Source organism: Salvia hispanica, chromosome 1, assembly GCF_029641045.1.
Source record: "Salvia hispanica isolate PSC_SH4W2 chromosome 1, Shi_PSC_v1, whole genome shotgun sequence".
Lineage (NCBI taxonomy): Eukaryota > Viridiplantae > Streptophyta > Magnoliopsida > Lamiales > Lamiaceae > Salvia > Salvia hispanica.
Window position 1 is genome coordinate 38,046,737 of NC_142692.1, and position 17,950 is coordinate 38,064,686.

General features: G+C 36.9%; 3 protein-coding genes and 1 pseudogene across 4 annotated transcripts; 3 read left to right on the forward strand and 1 right to left on the reverse strand.

Moving 5' to 3' along the window:
• Positions 1 to 105: 105 nt before the first annotated feature.
• Positions 106 to 3,080, reverse strand: LOC125221608 (ADP/ATP translocase 1, mitochondrial-like). The gene is made up of 4 exons (XM_048123763.2): positions 2,924 to 3,080; positions 1,259 to 1,762; positions 787 to 1,158; positions 106 to 691 (listed from the first exon to the last, which is right to left on the reverse strand). Exons 2-4 carry the CDS (start codon positions 1,754 to 1,756, stop codon positions 395 to 397), a joined length of 1,167 nt encoding a protein of 388 aa, XP_047979720.1. The 5' UTR covers positions 1,757 to 1,762; positions 2,924 to 3,080; the 3' UTR covers positions 106 to 394.
• Positions 3,081 to 5,005: 1,925 nt separating this feature from the next.
• Positions 5,006 to 9,671, forward strand: LOC125185460 (putative RING-type E3 ubiquitin transferase C3H69). Its single transcript, XM_048081991.2, has 7 exons — positions 5,006 to 5,167; positions 6,140 to 6,227; positions 6,317 to 7,077; positions 7,154 to 7,223; positions 8,340 to 8,428; positions 9,171 to 9,241; positions 9,599 to 9,671. Exons 1-6 carry the CDS (start codon positions 5,157 to 5,159, stop codon positions 9,205 to 9,207), a joined length of 1,056 nt encoding a protein of 351 aa, XP_047937948.1. The 5' UTR covers positions 5,006 to 5,156; the 3' UTR covers positions 9,208 to 9,241; positions 9,599 to 9,671.
• A 2,393-nt stretch (positions 9,672 to 12,064) lies between these two features.
• Positions 12,065 to 16,481, forward strand: LOC125220761 (uncharacterized; annotated as a pseudogene). Its single transcript, XR_016132845.1, has 5 exons — positions 12,065 to 13,436; positions 14,367 to 14,551; positions 14,640 to 14,810; positions 15,383 to 15,835; positions 15,921 to 16,481. The product of XR_016132845.1 is annotated as an uncharacterized LOC125220761 (transcript).
• A 318-nt stretch (positions 16,482 to 16,799) lies between these two features.
• Positions 16,800 to 17,919, forward strand: LOC125220146 (uncharacterized). The gene has a single exon (XM_048122286.2). It carries the CDS (start codon positions 16,857 to 16,859, stop codon positions 17,568 to 17,570), a length of 714 nt encoding a protein of 237 aa, XP_047978243.1. The 5' UTR covers positions 16,800 to 16,856; the 3' UTR covers positions 17,571 to 17,919.
• Positions 17,920 to 17,950: the final 31 nt, after the last annotated feature.

A 17,950-nucleotide genomic window follows, 5' to 3' on the forward strand; every position in this document is an offset into this window, starting at 1 on the left:
CAAACTCACTTTCATTATTCTTCTCAATATGTAAACAGAATATTCTCCCATAAGATAAACGTATAAATATTCTCAAAAAAATGATGCAGCTCTCTTAAAACAGAATAACTAAATGTGAGGTAGTATTATTTGGAAACAAATTCATAAGAAACTCAGTAAATAGGGAGTAACTGAGTAATGTACCTGCCAACAGGTCTACATTAAACTTCACTAGACCAAGTATTAAATCCGAAAATCAGGCCCTCAGCTGCTTTGTCAGCCTACAATCCAATATTAAATGAAAAGCAACACAGTTTTGGGGATAAACATACGCCCCATCAACATATTATTCAAAATTGTATAAACCATTTGTTATCGGTGAAAAACCCAAGCCCTCATCATCATCAGAGCATTTTTAAGCGCCACCGGATCCGTATTTCTTTCCGAGGACGAGTAACTGCAGCTTATCGTAGCCAGCGAGCACACCAGCACCAGCAATGGCCCTCAGAATGTTAGCTCCAGCACCTTTGAATAGAGATTTGGCACCCTCGTTCTTCAAGATCTGAGAGAAAGCATCCAATGAGCTTTTGTATTTTACAGCTTCACCAGATGTCATCATCATACGTCTGCGAACGGTATCAATTGGGTACGATGCAAGACCAGCACCGTTTGTGATCAGCCAACCCAGGGCAAAGCTAGCAAAGAAACTATCCTGAAACCAGAAAATTATTTCATAGACAGTTACGTCAGTACAATCGAATATATTCAAATGAAGATGAAGATTCATATATTTAGAGTTAAAGAGACCTGCAGCGTGCCAGTGAGAAGAACTGGCTTCAAAGAATCGTACATTCCAAAGTAGAGACCACGGTAAACAATGATTCCGACACATGATATGTTGAATCCACGATACAGTCCAGCAACGCCATCAGACGCCAAAGTCTTCCTGTAGACATCAATCAAGCCATTGAACTGCCTCTCTCCACCCTTCTTTGCTGCCTTGGCGTCATTTGCTAATCTAGTACGAGCATAGTCCAGAGAGTAAACAAAGAGGAGAGAAGAAGCACCAGCTGCACCACCTGAAGCCAGGTTCCCAGCAAACCATTTCCAGTAACCATCCCTATCTTTCTTAAAGTTGAAAAGCCTCTTGAAGTAATCCTTGAATGCAAAATTCAAGGCCTGCAAACAATTCAAAAGATTTTATTGAGCATTTATACTTTAAGGGGAAAGGAAACATAGTGAAAAAGCATGTCCAGAAAATAAAATTCATATATCTTGCCTGGGTAGGGAAGTAACGGATCACATTAGCAGTGTTCCCTCTCCACAAAGAACCAAATCCTTCTTCTTTGATTGTTCTCGAGAAACATTCACCGATGCCTCCATATGGTTTAGACAATCTACCAGTCTTAAGCATCTCATCCTGGTTTTGTATCAAAAGTTTCACACGCTCAATAGGAGCAGCAGCTGTTTTAGATACGGCAGCAGAGACTCCACCCATGAGAAAATCAATAGCAAAGCCCGCAAATCCTTTCTCTGCAGGGGCTTGTGCAAAAACTGGGGAGGCAGCAGACTTGACCACAGAAAGGTCGTAATTCATTTGATAAGGATATGTCAATGCAGCATTTGTGTAGTTACCATATTTATATTGTGATTGATATAAAGATGGCCGAGGCTGACAACCTTCAAATGCCCCGAAACGCTGAGTAGGGGTGGATTTTAAAAGCTGCCCAGCCACCTTCTGAGCAGTGGACGGGTAGTGTGGCTGATCCATAGTCATTGCTACCTTTTCAAATTAAGAATTTACACATTAGAAAACAAAGCACTGTGCATTAAATATATGTAGAAAAGGTCAAAATCAAAATGCAAGCAACATAGCTATCACCTTTGTCCTTTAGGTTTTAACAATAACAGAAACTGATTTTTGAGCAAAACAAAAGCAATATCAGCCTATTAGATAAGCATCCACCTATGCATTCATGGCACAAAATACTGCAGAAAGAAAACATCAACCGATACAAGATTAATGGTATTCGACATTTGGAGTAGGATTCACTTCAGGTTGTTGTAAGATGGAGTTGTGCCAAAACAATATCTCAAGCCCTAAGATTACACTCGGGCTTTAGTTAAGTAAAACAAAATACAAAAAAGGATGAGAGTAATGGTATTACCAACAACACAAAAAATAAATCAGCATGTGTGTGCAGACATGCACAAAAGGAGGATGGACAGGTTGGGCTTGGAGGTGAATTTCAAAAATTACATAGTTATGCAGTAACACATATAATCCAGCTAAATAATCATCCAAAAATTTTTATGATAGCAACTATAATTACAAAAAATGTGATGGATTAGCAATGCTGATTTTAAAATTATGTTGAAAATGTCATGATAATAAAAATTACAAGTCACAGTTGTGATTCAAGCAACAAAAATAAATTTGTTATTAGTAATGTAAAATTCTTGATCCAAAAGTCAACAAGTGTGGCAAGGTCTGCAAAATACTAGTCACCCAAAAAAAATGATGAAAATGAACAAAAAGTAGGTGAACATGCTGCCACTAATCAATAAAACACGAACAACAATCAGTAGTAAGATCACACATTAAATCCTGCAACACTCGAGATGTGAAATTTTAGAAACTCTACATCAAAAAGGAAATAAACAAAAAGTAGATGAAAGATGCTGTCACGAAGACTAGAGAGCTACTGAATCTTAAAATAACTGCATTAGTGCGTCCACATCCTTCAGATCTAGAATTGGGTACAATATATGAGAGGAAACCATAAATCAAGCCGAGAATTACAGAAGTGAACAGCTGAAACATAACAATTTTACACAAACTGAAGAAAACTAGAGCAACGATAGACGATAGAGGTAAATTACAAAATAAATCGAGCTTAGTGATTAAATCGATGAATTTCGGAGAAATGAAGAGTACGGTTACCTCTGCTTAGAATATGAGAGATGAAGAGCTATCCGCCTTGAATTGGAACACACTGAACACGGCTGTGTGAGCAAATCGAGGGATACATTTATAGAGCGATAATTTATTTAATATTGGGAGTAGTTAAAAAGTCCTAAAGCATGTTTGCAAATTCTAAATTAGTCTCTTTATTTATTTATAATGAACTATAAACGAAAATGGACGTTTAGTGAGGTGAAAAGGTGTCCCCAAAGCCCAACTAGCTGTCGGCCCCTTTGACTATTGAGTTGCCGACCCAAGAATGAATCCATACCAAATTAATATTAGTACTAGTACTATTCAACATTCTTTTAGAGAAAATAAATAAATCCATACCTTTATACTCTCTACGTCCGCTATGAGGAGTCTCATTTATAGGCGGCACACATTTTAAAAAATGTTAACAAAAATATATGGATAAAAGTTAATAAAATATGAGTCTCACTTATATATATTAATTTTAAATGAAATGTGAGTGAAATGAATTAGTGGAAAGCAAGACTCTATTACCATTTATTAGTAAAAGTGAACTAGGACTCCTCCTAAAAAAAAATCTTGTGTGTGCAAAACTTTTGAATAACTCAACTGCAACCGATTTAAAAGATATCATCTCAATGACTACGGTTGAATTTCTTTTCTATATACAAATGCTAATCTTGCAAAACATGAAAACATGTACTGTAGTTGCCGTAATGAATATTCCCTCTATCCCAAAAGAATATGTAATTTGGATTTGGCATGGATTTTAATGCAAAAATTGATAAAATAAGAGAGGTGTAGAGAGAAAATATAATCAAAGTATTGTTAGTGGGGAATGAGTCTCACCTCATTCGAAAGAAAAGAAATTCCAAAATTAAAAATTGTATATTCTTGTGGGACGAGAAGAAGTATCAATTATGATTATGAACAAGAGGTCTCTCATCTTGCTACTCTTTGCGGTGACGAACATCTATTGAATACAATTTTTTTTGTGAAACTTATGGTGAAATTTGTAATGGATTATGTAAAACACCATTTACTTAAATCGAAATATGAAGACATAGTATAGTTCGGTTGATTAAATTGAGTGGCTCTTGATTCTAACCGAGAATTGTATCTATCGTAATATGATGACCGGAACCTAACGTGTAACCAGCATAGACAATTATCAATTAACTGATTAATTAATATTTGGTGCTGGTGCATCTTCCGCATTTGTTGTTTATGTTGTTTTCCATGCAGGTTTTAACGGTGGAACCTATAATTTTTTTCGTGCAGTGCTCTATATTAATATTAGGTTGGTGGCAGCTCTTATTCATTTGTTTTTCCTGGACGTGGAAAGGGTGGTAGCAGCTACACAGAAAGTCGGCGATGCGGGGTATACATTAGGGTATGCAACCGGTAGTTTTTTTTTCCTCGGCTAAATGCATGCATATTGATATCGGTTGTATATTCCATGCTATTTTGCTGTATATTTTTGTTGATGATTTTGATCGATTTGGCTATCTTCTAATATAGTATATTTATGCATTATTTTTATTGACACTGTGTTTGTGATTGATCTTTTGTAATATACATCTAAAAGTTATTTAAATGATATGTGACTTGTGTGCAATTTTTAGTTTATAAACTTATTTGGTTATATGAGCTTTTATTGGTACAATAAATTGCTATTGTATAAATTTGTGATTTTAGAACTTGAAATAATAATATTGTTTCTCATTTTGTATATGTGTTATTTTTTTCATTTGTTTGATTTTATAATTTTTAATAATTATTTTTTATTTTATATATTTATGATTTAAAATTTTATACAATAATATTTTTATGAATTTATAAAATTATTTTACAGTATAAATAAGTTTAAATAAAAAAAATGGATCGTGTATTACACGTGGGTGATAATTTTAACTAGTTAGCAATGTTTTAAGAATCAATATATTAGTTGTAAATGTACTTGGAACTTTGATGGCATAATTTTTATTTGTCGCACAAAATCAAACAGTAATTTAATTCAAATATTTATGTCCGAGAAAGAAAATACGTCTTAGATTTGGGACCTTCGTGCGATAAACATGAAGCTGGAGGATCATAATGGAAACCAGTTCACCAACATCCCAACCGCCAAAATCCCTAAATTCACTCCGGCATGCCCGTATTTTTCTGCACCGAGTAAAAGCTCTCATCGTTATCATCGAAAAATTTCACGGATTTCTCACGGATTTGCAGCTACAACATGTCTAAACGGTGAGCAGATATTGAAACCATAATACATAATCTGGAATTGTTTGTTAGCTTTTCCGATTTTCTAATGATTTTTTATTCGATAAGTTTTTATTTGATAATTTTTATGAATTATTTATACGCCGATTGCAGAGAAAATATTTGGATATTTTATGTTGATTTCTCGAACTTGGAATCCGTTTATACCAATTTGGTTAGCTCGAAGGTAGCGATTTTTTTTAGAAAAGGAGGTATCGAAATTTGAAGATAAGGAAAACGTTTATTTAATCAGCAGAATAGCAATCATTTTACGTCGTCAACCGAAGATATCTCTCTTCGTATGTAATTCCAATGTACATCTATCACGAGCTTATTTATCCTAAAATATGTTTTAAAGAACACGTTGATTTGCTTGTGAGTTTTGGCAATCATAGTCATGGGCAGTTTCTTGAAGGTTTGATTAGTCTATGACTGTAGTTGTATAACATGTTTTGAACTTCCCACATTGATTCTTTCCATTTTAGTGCATATTGTACGGCCCAAGTCTTTGTTGAAGATAGACCCACAAAAGTAATCTCTGTGAGCCTGACTGTTTGAGTGCTAAACTAGCGATATACTAACTCTTGGGGGTATTGATCTCCAACACTATAGTTCTATTTGAATCAACTAGAAGAACACCTTGCTGAAGTCGCTGACTGTCTGCATTGCACTGTTCTCCCTTGTTAAAAATAACATATACAAGACGGTTTTAAGAGGATGGAAAATGACAATTTGGAAGCCTTCAACCCAGTTGCAATCACTGGTCTTGGAGTTGTTGCATCACTTGAGAGGACATTTCTTTAAACTGATTTTTAATGATTTCTTGTTCCTTCAGGGCTCTGTGTGTTTATAAAGGGTTCTAGTTTTGTTGTGGAGATCATAGACTTCAGCCATCTTTTTTATTGAAAAACAAGATAGATCCATTACTGTGATTTCTGATGTTTATTATTGCTTCAGGGTTCTCTGCAAATTCTTTGCTCATGGTGCATGTCTAAAAGGGGAACACTGTGAGTATTCACATGATTGGAAGGCCCCACCTAATAATGTGAGTTTCTGCTAACCTGCTAGAACTAGTAGCCACTTTTAATGTTTTAATATAACCTCATTCTTTTTGGCATATGCATATTACTGCAGATATGTACGTTCTACCAGAAAGGAGCTTGCGCTTATGGCACTCGTTGTAGATATGATCACGTCAAAGTTTCTCAGTTACAGTCGCCAGCTTCATCATCATCTGCAGATCTTTCTTCCACCACAGCTGCGACATTAGTCTCCGGTGCTACCACTGGTGTTAGTTTTGAACATTCAGCTTCTAACTTACCAGTTCATCCTCCTTTTACACCAGCATGGGGAGAGAATTCTGGGAATTCTGATACTCTACAAGGTGATGATGATTTGGCAGACTTTAGGGATTTAGATCCTGCTGACCAACCAATATGCTCTTTTGCTGCTGCTGGGGAATGTCCACATGGTGTGAGTTGCCATCGAGTTCATGGGGATCTTTGTCCTACCTGCAGGAAGCATTGCTTGCATCCTTTTAGGCCTCAAGAGAGAGAAGAACACATGAAAACATGTGAAAAGAGACAAAAACACTTAGAAGCATTGACACATAGTCAAGAAATAGAATGCAGTGTTTGTCTTGAGAAGATCCTCTCAAAACCTACGGCAGCTGAACGTAAATTTGGGATATTGTCAGAGTGCGATCATCCATTTTGTGTATCATGCATCAGGAATTGGCGCAGTACTTCACGATCATCTGGCATGGATGCTAATCCTGCATTAAGATCATGCCCTATATGTAGGAAGCTTTCATATTTTGTGATTCCAAGTGTAATTTGGTATTCCTCTAAAGATGATAAGCAAGAAATTGTTGACAGTTACAAGTCCAAGCTGAGGTACAGTTGAGCTCCCTCATCGCTTTACTGCTTCTATTCCTCCTATTCCTCACACTGATAGGAAAGCATCTTTCAGATCTATTGATTGCAGGCACTTTGACTTCGGGAATGGGACCTGCCCATTTGGCACGAGTTGTTTTTATAGGGTAAGTGCATTTTCTTCTATTCCATTAATAGAAAAGGTACACTGAAACTTTGCTGCATTAGTTTCTTACAAATTAGAATTGTGTACTATTTTATTCAAGGACTGCCTGCCACATAATTGGATTTGTTCACCTGCCTTGACTTCTACTCATAAATGGTGTGTCATTAGCCTTCTAGCTTAACTTTCGAACTTAAAGTTTCACGAGAGAGAGAGAGAGAGGGATTGAATTTTGTTAGTACTACAGTCTACACTACTACTATAGTTATTTTAGAGGTTAAGACAAGTTTGCTACAGAAAATTTGTTTGATGGTGCCAAAAATTTTTAAGAGGAAAAAATGAAGTTCTTTGATTTTCTTTTAAACGTACCAAGAATTAATTTTAGCTTTCCTACTGTAGATGTCAAGTCAATTTTCTTTTTTGCTTATTGCTTACAGAAATGGCAACATCTTATTATCTCATTGTAGCCGAATTGTTTTTTCATCTTCAGAATCATTGCATACTTGTTTCAGATTGGGGGATAAACTATAGTTTATCTGTTTCTCTCACTTTCATCGTTGATATAAGGTGCAACCTTATTTGCAGTCTTTTAATCTTGTCGATGTCATTTAACTGGTAGATGTCCCTCTTTCCTCTATCCCCAGTTCCCCATCTTCAGTTTCTCGGTATGCTCAACCCATATCTTGAATTAACCATTTGTAGGCCCAGCCTGCAGTTCTCTGTATCATCCTCACAGTTGTTTTCTTTATTTTACATGCTAGGCCTCTTTGTGCAGCCATTGAACACAACAAAGAGCCTTTAATCTGCTCCAGTAGTTGCAAAGCTTTATGTAACCGCTATTCAAGTTGAATAGGAAAGAAAATGAGTTTGTTTTAACCGAGTATTGGAAAAGAGGGCTTCATTGTTTACATGATATTAGATGAGAATGTTTTTCCTCTCAGTAATTTAGAAAATTCGACTGGGTGTGAGGAGGCACTGCTTTTGAAAAAAATCATGAGTGTGAGATTCGGCAGGATGAATTTGACATTAAAATGCAATTTACCCTTCACTGGCACTTTTGAGTTCACACAATGAACGGATTTGTTCATATCTAATAAGTCAGACGTATTCTGCTTTACAGCATGCATATCGTGATGGTCGTCTTGAGGAAGTTGTCCTCCGCCATCTTGGAGCAGAAGATGGAAATACTGTAATTGCCAAAGATATTAGGTAAACCTTTTCATACCCTGATTTATTTGCTCCTTTTTGCCTATTTCCTGATGTGTGCTTATCATCTTATGGAAAGATAGATGGCGTAGGAATGGGATGACTTTTCCTACGTCATTTCTGATCTCATGCATGGTTTAATTGGACATTCGGAATTGCGACCTTATGAAAGAATATTCATTCCCAAAAGTGTGGGATTAGATATTTCTTCCTTCCATAATATTATGTATGTAAAACGAATGAGTATAAAATTTTGTTATCTGCATGGCTATAAATATTAACATCAATATTTTTCGAGGAGATGATCTATACCTATTTTTAATTATACTTATTGTTTTTTTTGTGGGAAAATGGGAACACGATTATTACAAAGATGATATGTAATCATACAGCAGTATTATATTATCCTTAGATATATCCTTGTAATGTGTCAAATTATTGAATACTTACAATTACAAACCAATAAAAAAATAATATGATCAAATACCAATTTTTATCAAACTCTGCACTAAAAATAGTTTAATTTTGAGTTTATGAACAGGAGTGTATTTTTAACTATCAAAATTGAGACAAAAATCATTACTCGATTCTTGCATTCTGGAACTCAAACATTATAGATCATGTTCTAATGATTCTTTTAAATTCCTAACTTTTTTCCAATACTATGCCTTCCTTTCATACCAAATTTCTTAATCTTATTCTCTATTTATCTACTCATTAACAATGGTGCTGCATATACTTTTAGGCTCTCCGATTTTCTTAGTAATATGTGGATAAGATGACCAACGCATTAAGAGATCTAGAGACTGCTCTCAGGTTGGTATCTTTATTTCCTCGACCCCTATATGTTGTTTGTACTTGGACTTGTGTGTTATTTGTGTTTCTTGATGGTTTTAGGCCATGTTCTGTATTTTCTTCGGTTTTAATATTAAAAAATATAACTTAACCTGTCCAGTTTTATGTTAAACAGAAACTTGTAATTTTGCCCTTCCATTTTTAAAATCATTGGTCCGTCCTTGTCAGGTCTCCAATACCAATGATTGCTCAGTCATTGCACACACAACTTGTAATATTTTCCTGTGCTACGGCTTGAAATCATCAAGTAAAATGACTTATATATAAACTGCAGCTTCAGTTTTAATTAATCATAGTATTTGACATTGTACATCTCAGGCTTTTTGTATCATTCTGGCATGTGTCCAGCTAAAAACTACAAAGTTGATGGATCAAGAGTGCTTTTGCTAAGGTTGGTAGATCGAAACTCTTATTTGGTGTGGATGTTTGATCTGCCTTCTTTTCGGTTAAGAATTCTACTTATCATAAATTCATAGTGAAATGATAACGGGGGAGGGATGAGGGGCCTGAGTAATCAACATTGTAAATTAGAAGTAACCAACATTCGGTTGGAAGTTCTTCCCTTTTGTGATGCTAATGACAAACTACTTATCCTTGTTTGCAATTTCAGATAAAAAATAGTCTTCCCCTCGAATGCAGCATGCGGTTCCAGGTTCCAACTTCCAAGATTCGTTGCAGTCTTGGCATATACCGAATTTTGAATGTATCAAAGACTGAAATACTATGTGGAATCTACATCGATGTGTGGGGTAGTAGTAATTGTGTGGATTATAGGTAATTTTCCTATTCTAAGGTCACTGAGATGACTAATGCCATGCAATATGGCAGGTTTAAAATAAGAACTAATTGAGATTGTGCTGAATTTGCAATATTTTTTGTGGCACATGATTGTGGATGTTACAGGTTAAAATGTACCATGATGTACATGAAGGATTGTAAGACATTTTTAAATGGGGCCATGAGGTTTTATTAAATAACTTACGTCCAAGATTTATCCAGACATTGTAAATTAAGTGTGTTTGAGTTTCAAATATTGTGGTGATAAGAGTTGGCAAAATGTGATTTGTTAGGTGTCTATTGGACACCATCTTAGTCCACTGTCGTCTGTCTTGTCCCACGGTGGGCGCCATCGTGACCCACCGTCATGGCTCATGGTTGTGTCCCATCGGTGGGCACCATTGTGGGCCTTTTGTTGTGATTGGTAGTTAGTTGCCATTCACGTGGTAGCTTCCTGGATAAAATAGTACTATCAAGATATAATTTAGATAAAATATAGAGTAAAATCCAAAATTGGTCTTGAATATATGTTCATTTTATTATTTTGGCCCTAAACTTTATCTTTTGAATTTTTTGTCCTGTAGATTTTAAATCTGATCATAATTGATCCTCCGATAACAATTCCATTAATATTTAACGGTACAATTTTGACCAATTACCAACTCCTAATCATAACCTTAACAGCAAACCCCTCAATTGCAAGAAGAACTGCTACTCCATCCCCACCCCCTCCCCCGACCGCTGCCACCTCCGCACCTTCACTGTCTATGCAAGCTTCGACAACAACTCCCACTCCTCTCCTTCGAGGGAACTCTCATCTTGGCAATATTGTATTGTAAATCCCATTAACTAGTAAATAAAACATCTTTATTGAGACGGATAAATTGTGTTATATGACTGCCCATAATAAAACATCTCCACGGAGGAGGTGGAGCCGCTGGAGTAGAAGCAGTCGGAGAGCCAGGGAGTGTGGAAGGCGTCGGTGGAGTCAGCGTGGCAGTCAATGTGAATGGTGTATGTGGAGAGAAAAAGGGAGAAGAGGAAAAGGAGCATATGAAAAATTCTAGTTGAAGTATTCTGAGATTGCCTTAGCTTAATCGAGGATTGGATTAGTCAATTGATGAATTGAAACGGTGAAGAGGAGGTGGCGCCCATGGAAACTGATTGCGCAAGAGAGAAGAAGAGAGATAGGATGGGAGAGAGACGATTTTTTTATTTTCTAATTTATTTTATTTTAATTAATTATAGATTAATATTCTAATTTAGGAAAAATTTCACTAATTGTTCGTTTGACCGTTAAATATTAACGAAATTGTTAACGGAGGACTAATTGTGATCCGATCTGAAATGTACAAGACCAAAACATTCAAAAGATAAAGTTTATGATCAAAATGATAATATGAGCATATGTTCAGGATTAATTTTGGCCTTTACTCTAAAATATAAGTACTGCTCAGATATATAATCTAGGAGATTATTTTAGGCGAAGGGACTGACTATAACCGATTATCACATTATTATTTATCTACAGTTGTGGGATTCAATCTCATGAATTAAATATACCACCTATTTAATTTCGAGACATAATCTTGCAAATTGCCTTAATGTTGTAAATTTTGATTATTGATGTGTATTTAATGGCATAAATAATCTATCTTACATCAAATTAAATGACATAAATATTAAAAAATCTCTCTTCTATAAAATTGAATCTTCAAATTTGTAAATTTTTTTATAAAATTTTTAATATTTTCAACTTGTCAAAAAGATAAGTCTTTCATTGAGATAATTTGATCTTTTAGAGTTGAATGACTCTCCTGCACCACTTTCTCTACTTCATTCTTAATTTACTTCTAAGAATTTAATAAAATAATATTATACCATGTAAGTGATGGTATGATTAGTTTATTAAACTGTGAGTGTGGATTAGGATCGGAGCAGGGAAAGTGGTGCAGATATGATCCGCTGAGCGAATGAATGTAGAAAACTTATATAAATAACCAGTAATTGGTACTCCAGTATCGTTTTGTTTTCCCTCTCCGTTTGAGAGGAATTGCAAACAAAATCCCCCAATTCAGAGGCAGAGGTGATCGTGATCCCTACATTCACAATTTCAGTGAAGCATGTCGGTTTCTGGGGAACTCTGTACTCCGAAACCCCAACAACCTCAAATTGTGGTGGCGGTATCTAATCCATTATCTACGAGCGGGCTCTCAAAGCCTTTCCCTGCACGCCTATCTCCGCGAGCGCCTTGAGATTGTGAGGAATCTACCGATTACTCACTCGCTGTATCAGACGCTCAACAACACTTTCGACCATGCACAAGATGCCGCGAATTTGGACCATGTTTTTGCAGTCTTTGACGCACCAGAAGCTGATCACTTGCACGCGGCGCACATTCGACCGTGCATTTGCCGGTTACTCAGCACCACCGACTTTGGGACTCTTATCTCGCACAAGGGCGTGCCGATAGAGACTTCACTACTTGAAGTATGAACCGACTCATATTGAGGATTTTATTGACTTCTTGATTAATTCGGAGCTGGGGTTCTGAATGACGACCAGTTTTACTCCATAAAGGGGAACACAAAGCATCGACTGTGGTTGGAATTGTGTGATTTGTTGACTCAGCACGCCAGTGAGATATCGGGATTGAATGTGGATTCCATAATTAGAGGAGGGATTAGGAAGTTCACGGATGAGGTGGGGAGACTTTGGACATCTTTGGCAGATCATTATATCAGGAGACGCAGATGTCTTTGAGGAAGGGATGACGACAGTAGTTACAGTCAGAGATTTCAGTGTTATATTTGATTCATATTCGCAGTTTGAGGACGGTGTTTTGTCAATCAAATTGATAAATATGGATGACAGTGATGAAGATGGGAATGAGGATGAAGAGAAGAGAAGAGGATTGGCTGTTTTTGGTTGATGGATGACAAGGATGTGGATATGCGGTTGGCGAGGTATGGGCATCTGATGGAAAGGAGGCCAGAATTAGCTAATAGTGTGCTTTTGAGGCAGAACCCTCACAACGTGGAGCAGTGGCATCGGAGAGTTAAGCTTTTTGAAGGGAATCCTACAAAACAAATTTTGACTTGCACAGAAGCTGTGAGGACCGTGGATCCCATGAAGGCTGTGGGGAAACCCCATACTCTGTGGGTTGCCTTTGCAATGTTGTATGAGAGTCATGGAGATGTTTCAAATGCCCGAGTGATTTTTGATAAGGCTGTGCAGGTTAATTACAAGGCTGTCGATCATCTAGCAAGCATTTGGTGTGAATGGGCTGAGATGGGGCTCAGACACAGAAATTTAAATGGTGCTCTGGAACTGATGCGCCGTGCTACCGCAGAGCCGTCTGTTGAGGTCAAGAGGAGAGGTACTATATCATTTCTTGTTCTCATGCAACTAAGTTATACTACTAGTATGTTTTATTACTCTGCTGTGCTGATTTGGTCAGTCTAGTGCTGAAGTGACATGGAAGTAACATTTCTGTAGCCAAAAATCATGGTTCATGATAATGATGCAGCTATTTTATTCGTTATACATGCCGGGATGAAAGTGGGACATTTGTAATACTAATGTGCATCTTTTGCTATCTTCATTCCCAGGCTGATCTGTCACATCTAGATGTGAAGTAATTCATTTAGCAAGGAATAACACAATAATTTAACGTCTCCCCTCCCCCTACAGGCTACATGTAAATTTTTTAGTGACCATTTGTTTCTCTATATTACTCTTTACAAAATTATGAGCATGTGTTTTTGGATAGTCTTGATATCTTTTGATACCCAGCAAGAAAAACCTTGAAATACATTACTTCCTTCCCTCAAATTTTAAAGATCATTGTATTATTTGGTGGATAAATTTCTCTAGTTACTTCGCTAGCAAACTATATACTTTATTAAAAGAAGTGCTGCAAGTATGTCAGTTGATTGCCGTAGTTCCCAGCTGGCGCTAACCAGAGGTTTTGTATGTCAATGCATTCAACTTAAAGTCTGCTACTTTTTTTTTCCTTTCTTCATTGCTTTCTTGAATGTTACATATTCATCATTTATTCAAATATCTTCCTATTTTGCCTCTCAATCACAATTAACTTGTCATGGCCTCTGTTAATAGAAGCATATATGCATTGGAAAAGTGGTTTTGTGGATTATGACTATTAAGAGTTCAAAAAAAATTATTTTAATTGCTTTTCTTTGCATCACTACATGTTTTTTTAGGCAAACTAAGATGCATTTTTACACTTTTTTCATAATTGATATGGTTCGATTTGAATGCTTATTGATCTTACGTTTCTATTCTATAGTGGCAGCCGATGGAAACGAACCGGTGCAAATGAAGGTTCATAAATCCCTTAAGCTTTGGACATTTTATGTGGATTTGGAAGAAAGCTTGGGTACCTTGGAATCGACTTGTGCAGTTTATGAGAAAATACTGGAGCTAAGAATAGCTACCCCCCAGATTATCATAAACTATGCAATGCTTCTAGAAGTAAGTACTAATCTCTGGTAGCAGCAGTGCTCTTACTCCTTTCTCGATTTGCCTAGACTGAGAATATTTCTCTTGTTTCATTGTCCAGGAACACAAGTGCTTTGAAGACTCATTTAAAGTTTATGAGAGAGGCGTAAAAATATTTAAGTACCCACACGTGAAAGATATATGGGTCACATATCTTTCCAAATTTGTTAAGAGATGTGGAAAATCAAAGCTGGAACGACCTCGAGAGATATTTGAGAAGGCAGTTGAAGAGGTATGTTGATTCCTCATGCACTATAGATTGTAGACCTGTAGATGATTCCCTCTGCTCTTTTGCAATTTTTTTGATTACTAGTCCTATAACTTGCAAAACTGTTTTTGAGTCGGTTCCATTTTGTACGTGGGTTTTAAATGATTTTTCTTCTGACTTTTGTTTTTGGGGAACCAAAATCATTTAGAATAACTGCTGCATTTCATTCTTAAGTCAATACTTACATGGTGTGCTTATATCTTGTTTGGCTTTTAAGTTTCTTCAGTCTTCGGTGACCATTTCTTATATGCTTCCAGATTACAATGGTGGAAGCTTATGAGCTCTTTCACAAATTTAAGATTGTCCCCACTTTTTGGGCCAACAAGTAAAAGGAAAACAAAAGAATGATCTTATTTTGGAAAACCTTGTCATACTGTTGTTTTCCTGAAGTCCTGATATAGATTTCTGTATTATGGCAAACCTTGGGTTTTGGTACTATAATCACTATTCGTTGTGCAAGCTTGTATTCTCTTGCATAGTTGAATTTTTATACCTTCAGAGATGCTGATTGATTAAATCATTTCTCCCTTGATTAGGCTCCTGCAGAATCAGTGAGACCCTTGTATCTTCAATATGCTACGTTGGAGGAAGACTATGGTCTGGCTAAAAGAGCAATGCGAGTGTACGATCAGGCTACAAAAGCCGTCCCACCTAATGAGAAATTGGGCATGTGTGAATTATATATTGCCAGGGCAGCTGATATATTCGGTTTACCAAAAACAAGGGAAATTTATGAGCAAGCTATTGAGTCACGACTGCCTGACAAGGATGTAAAGGTCATGTGTTTGAGATATGCTGAACTTGAGAAGAACCTTGGTGAAATTGATTGTGCTCGTGCATTATACAAGCATGCATCACAGTTTGCTCATCCAAGATCTGATCTTGACTTCTGGAACAAGAGGGAACAATTTGAAGTGCATTACGGAAATGAGGATACATTCCTGGAGATGCTCCGAATCAGTAGAAGTGTTTCTGCTAGCTATAGCCAGGTAAATATCAATGTTATGGGTTGCATGCTGCTCTTTTTTTCTTATATAGAAGCGTCCCTCCTAAACTGTTGTCTTGTATTTGCAGACGCACTTTATCCTACCAGAGTATTTGATGCAAAAGGACCAGATGCAGACACTCGACAAAGCTAAGGATGTCCTCAAAAAGGCAGGCGTGGGTGATGATGAAATGGCTGCACTTGAGAAGCAATTACTGCCCACCACAAATGACACGAGTGGTAGACGATTAGGATTCGTGAGTGCTGGTTTGCAGCAAAATGGAGAGACGACGGCAAATAGAGAGGATATTGAGCTTCCAGAAGATGAGGAGATAGCACAGAGATGCAGTATTTGGAGGGTTGGTGCGGAAGAGAGACAAAGCAAGTGATTGCGAAAACAAAGAGAAGGACGGTCATGTAGGTGGCTTGGAGAGAATAAAACGAATGAGACAAGGCGCCTAGATTCATGTATGTTTGCAGTTATTGTATAGGTACTATAGTACATGAAATGGAATTTTGTTGAGTAGATATTTGGTTTCATCGAGTATATGCTTCTTTCATTGTCTTTTAAGATTCAAGGTTAGAGTATAATTGAACTTGATTTTGTTTGAACAAATACTTAGTCAATTTATGTATTGTTATTTTAGATACGTTGATTTAGTACTTTGTGCATTCGTAACTAGGTAAAAATGTAAAAACAAACGATCCCTCGAGAGGGCAAATGAATAAGTAGTATATTACTCCCTCCGTCCCCGATTAAGAGTCACAGTTTTCCATTTCGTCCGTCCCCAATCAAGAGTCACAATTCTTACTTGCTATATTTGTTACACACAAAAAGTCAAAGAGATCCCATATTCCACTACCTAACTCTATTTATTTTACACACTCAAACACTTCCTTACAATCCGTACCCGGTCAAATGTGACTTTTAATGGTGACGGAGGGAGTAGTATTTATCAAGCATAGGAAGAGGGCTGGGTGTTTTATTCACCAAACCTACTTCTCATCAAGCACAAGCACAAGCCATGGCGGCTTCTCGCAGGTTTACATGTAATCTTCTTCGCCGTTCTCTTTCATCAAAACCATCTTCTCTCCCTCCTTCCCAAACTGCTAAACATGGTCATCTTCAAAATCGTATTTCATCAAATTACGCCCTAGTTTTTCTAAACCGACGATCAAGCCTTCTTCAATCACTCAATCATCCTTTTCAAAACCCTAATCCAATCACTTGCAGCAGTATCAGATTCCTATCCAATGGAGAAAAGAAATCGGATGAAAATCCAATTGAAAAGAAATCGAATGAATTGAAGCACCAGGAAATCACGGGGCCGACTGTGGATCGAGATCTATCAGCACTGGCTAATGAGACGCGGCAAGTTCTGGAGACGATGATGAGGAGTGTTTACAGCTTGAGCAAAGTTTTAGCCGGATTAGGATTGGTGCATCTGGGTTTGGGAGCCTGGATGTCGTACAGTATGCGTCCTCCTCTTCTGGAGGTGTCGATTCAGAGCTTGCTGGCGTTTGGGCTGCCATTTTCGGTAGCATTCATGCTGAGGCGGTCGTTGAAGCCAATGTACTTCTTCAAGAAGATGGAGGAGCAAGGCAGGCTGCAGATTCTGACCCTCACTCTTCAGGTTGCCAAGGGTTTGAATACCTTTTTCGTGCGTCTTCGTGGCGTTACTTATCTCTGCATTGCTGGTGCATCCGTTAGTTTCATATACGCTGTGCTATCTAGATGAAATTTCTTGTATGGATTCTTTTGCTCTTTACCATATTTTTCAATTCTAAAGCTGTTTGATTTGTTTCACTGAATTTGTGTTTGAATTAATTCCACTTGGTATGTATAGAGTATGTTTCAACTTCCACTCCTTCCATAGATATTTAGCTTAGCTTCATCTCTGTATTCTTCTTAACAAATGTGGAAGGAGAGTGATGATTATCACCTGTATCCTTCGAAACCAAAATTAGCAAAACATGAGTTACACCGAATAGAATTTCACTTGCCATAGCATTCTATTCATAGGGCTACTTGTAATGGGAAGGATATGGTTGTTTGAGCAAATTAGCTACTCCTTTTCTCTGGTCTTATGTCTCGTATATCTGTATATTTATTTAATCT

Bases quoted from the DNA above. Each gene is read 5' to 3' on its own strand.
- LOC125221608 (XM_048123763.2), bottom strand. From the start codon at position 1,756: ATGACTATGGATCAGCCACACTACCCGTCCACTGCTCAGAAGGTGGCT. The intron at 1,159-1,258 runs GCAAGATATATG...AATTGTTTGCAG, and splicing joins TCCGTTACTTCCCTACCCAG to GCCTTGAATTTTGCATTCAA. The intron at 692-786 runs GTCTCTTTAACT...TTCTGGTTTCAG, and splicing joins TTCTCACTGGCACGCTGCAG to GATAGTTTCTTTGCTAGCTT.
- LOC125185460 (XM_048081991.2), top strand. The intron at 7,224-8,339 runs GTAAGTGCATTT...TCTGCTTTACAG, and splicing joins GCACGAGTTGTTTTTATAGG to CATGCATATCGTGATGGTCG. The intron at 8,429-9,170 runs GTAAACCTTTTC...ATATACTTTTAG, and splicing joins GTAATTGCCAAAGATATTAG to GCTCTCCGATTTTCTTAGTA.
- LOC125220146 (XM_048122286.2), top strand. From the start codon at position 16,857: ATGGCGGCTTCTCGCAGGTTTACATGTAATCTTCTTCGCCGTTCTCTT.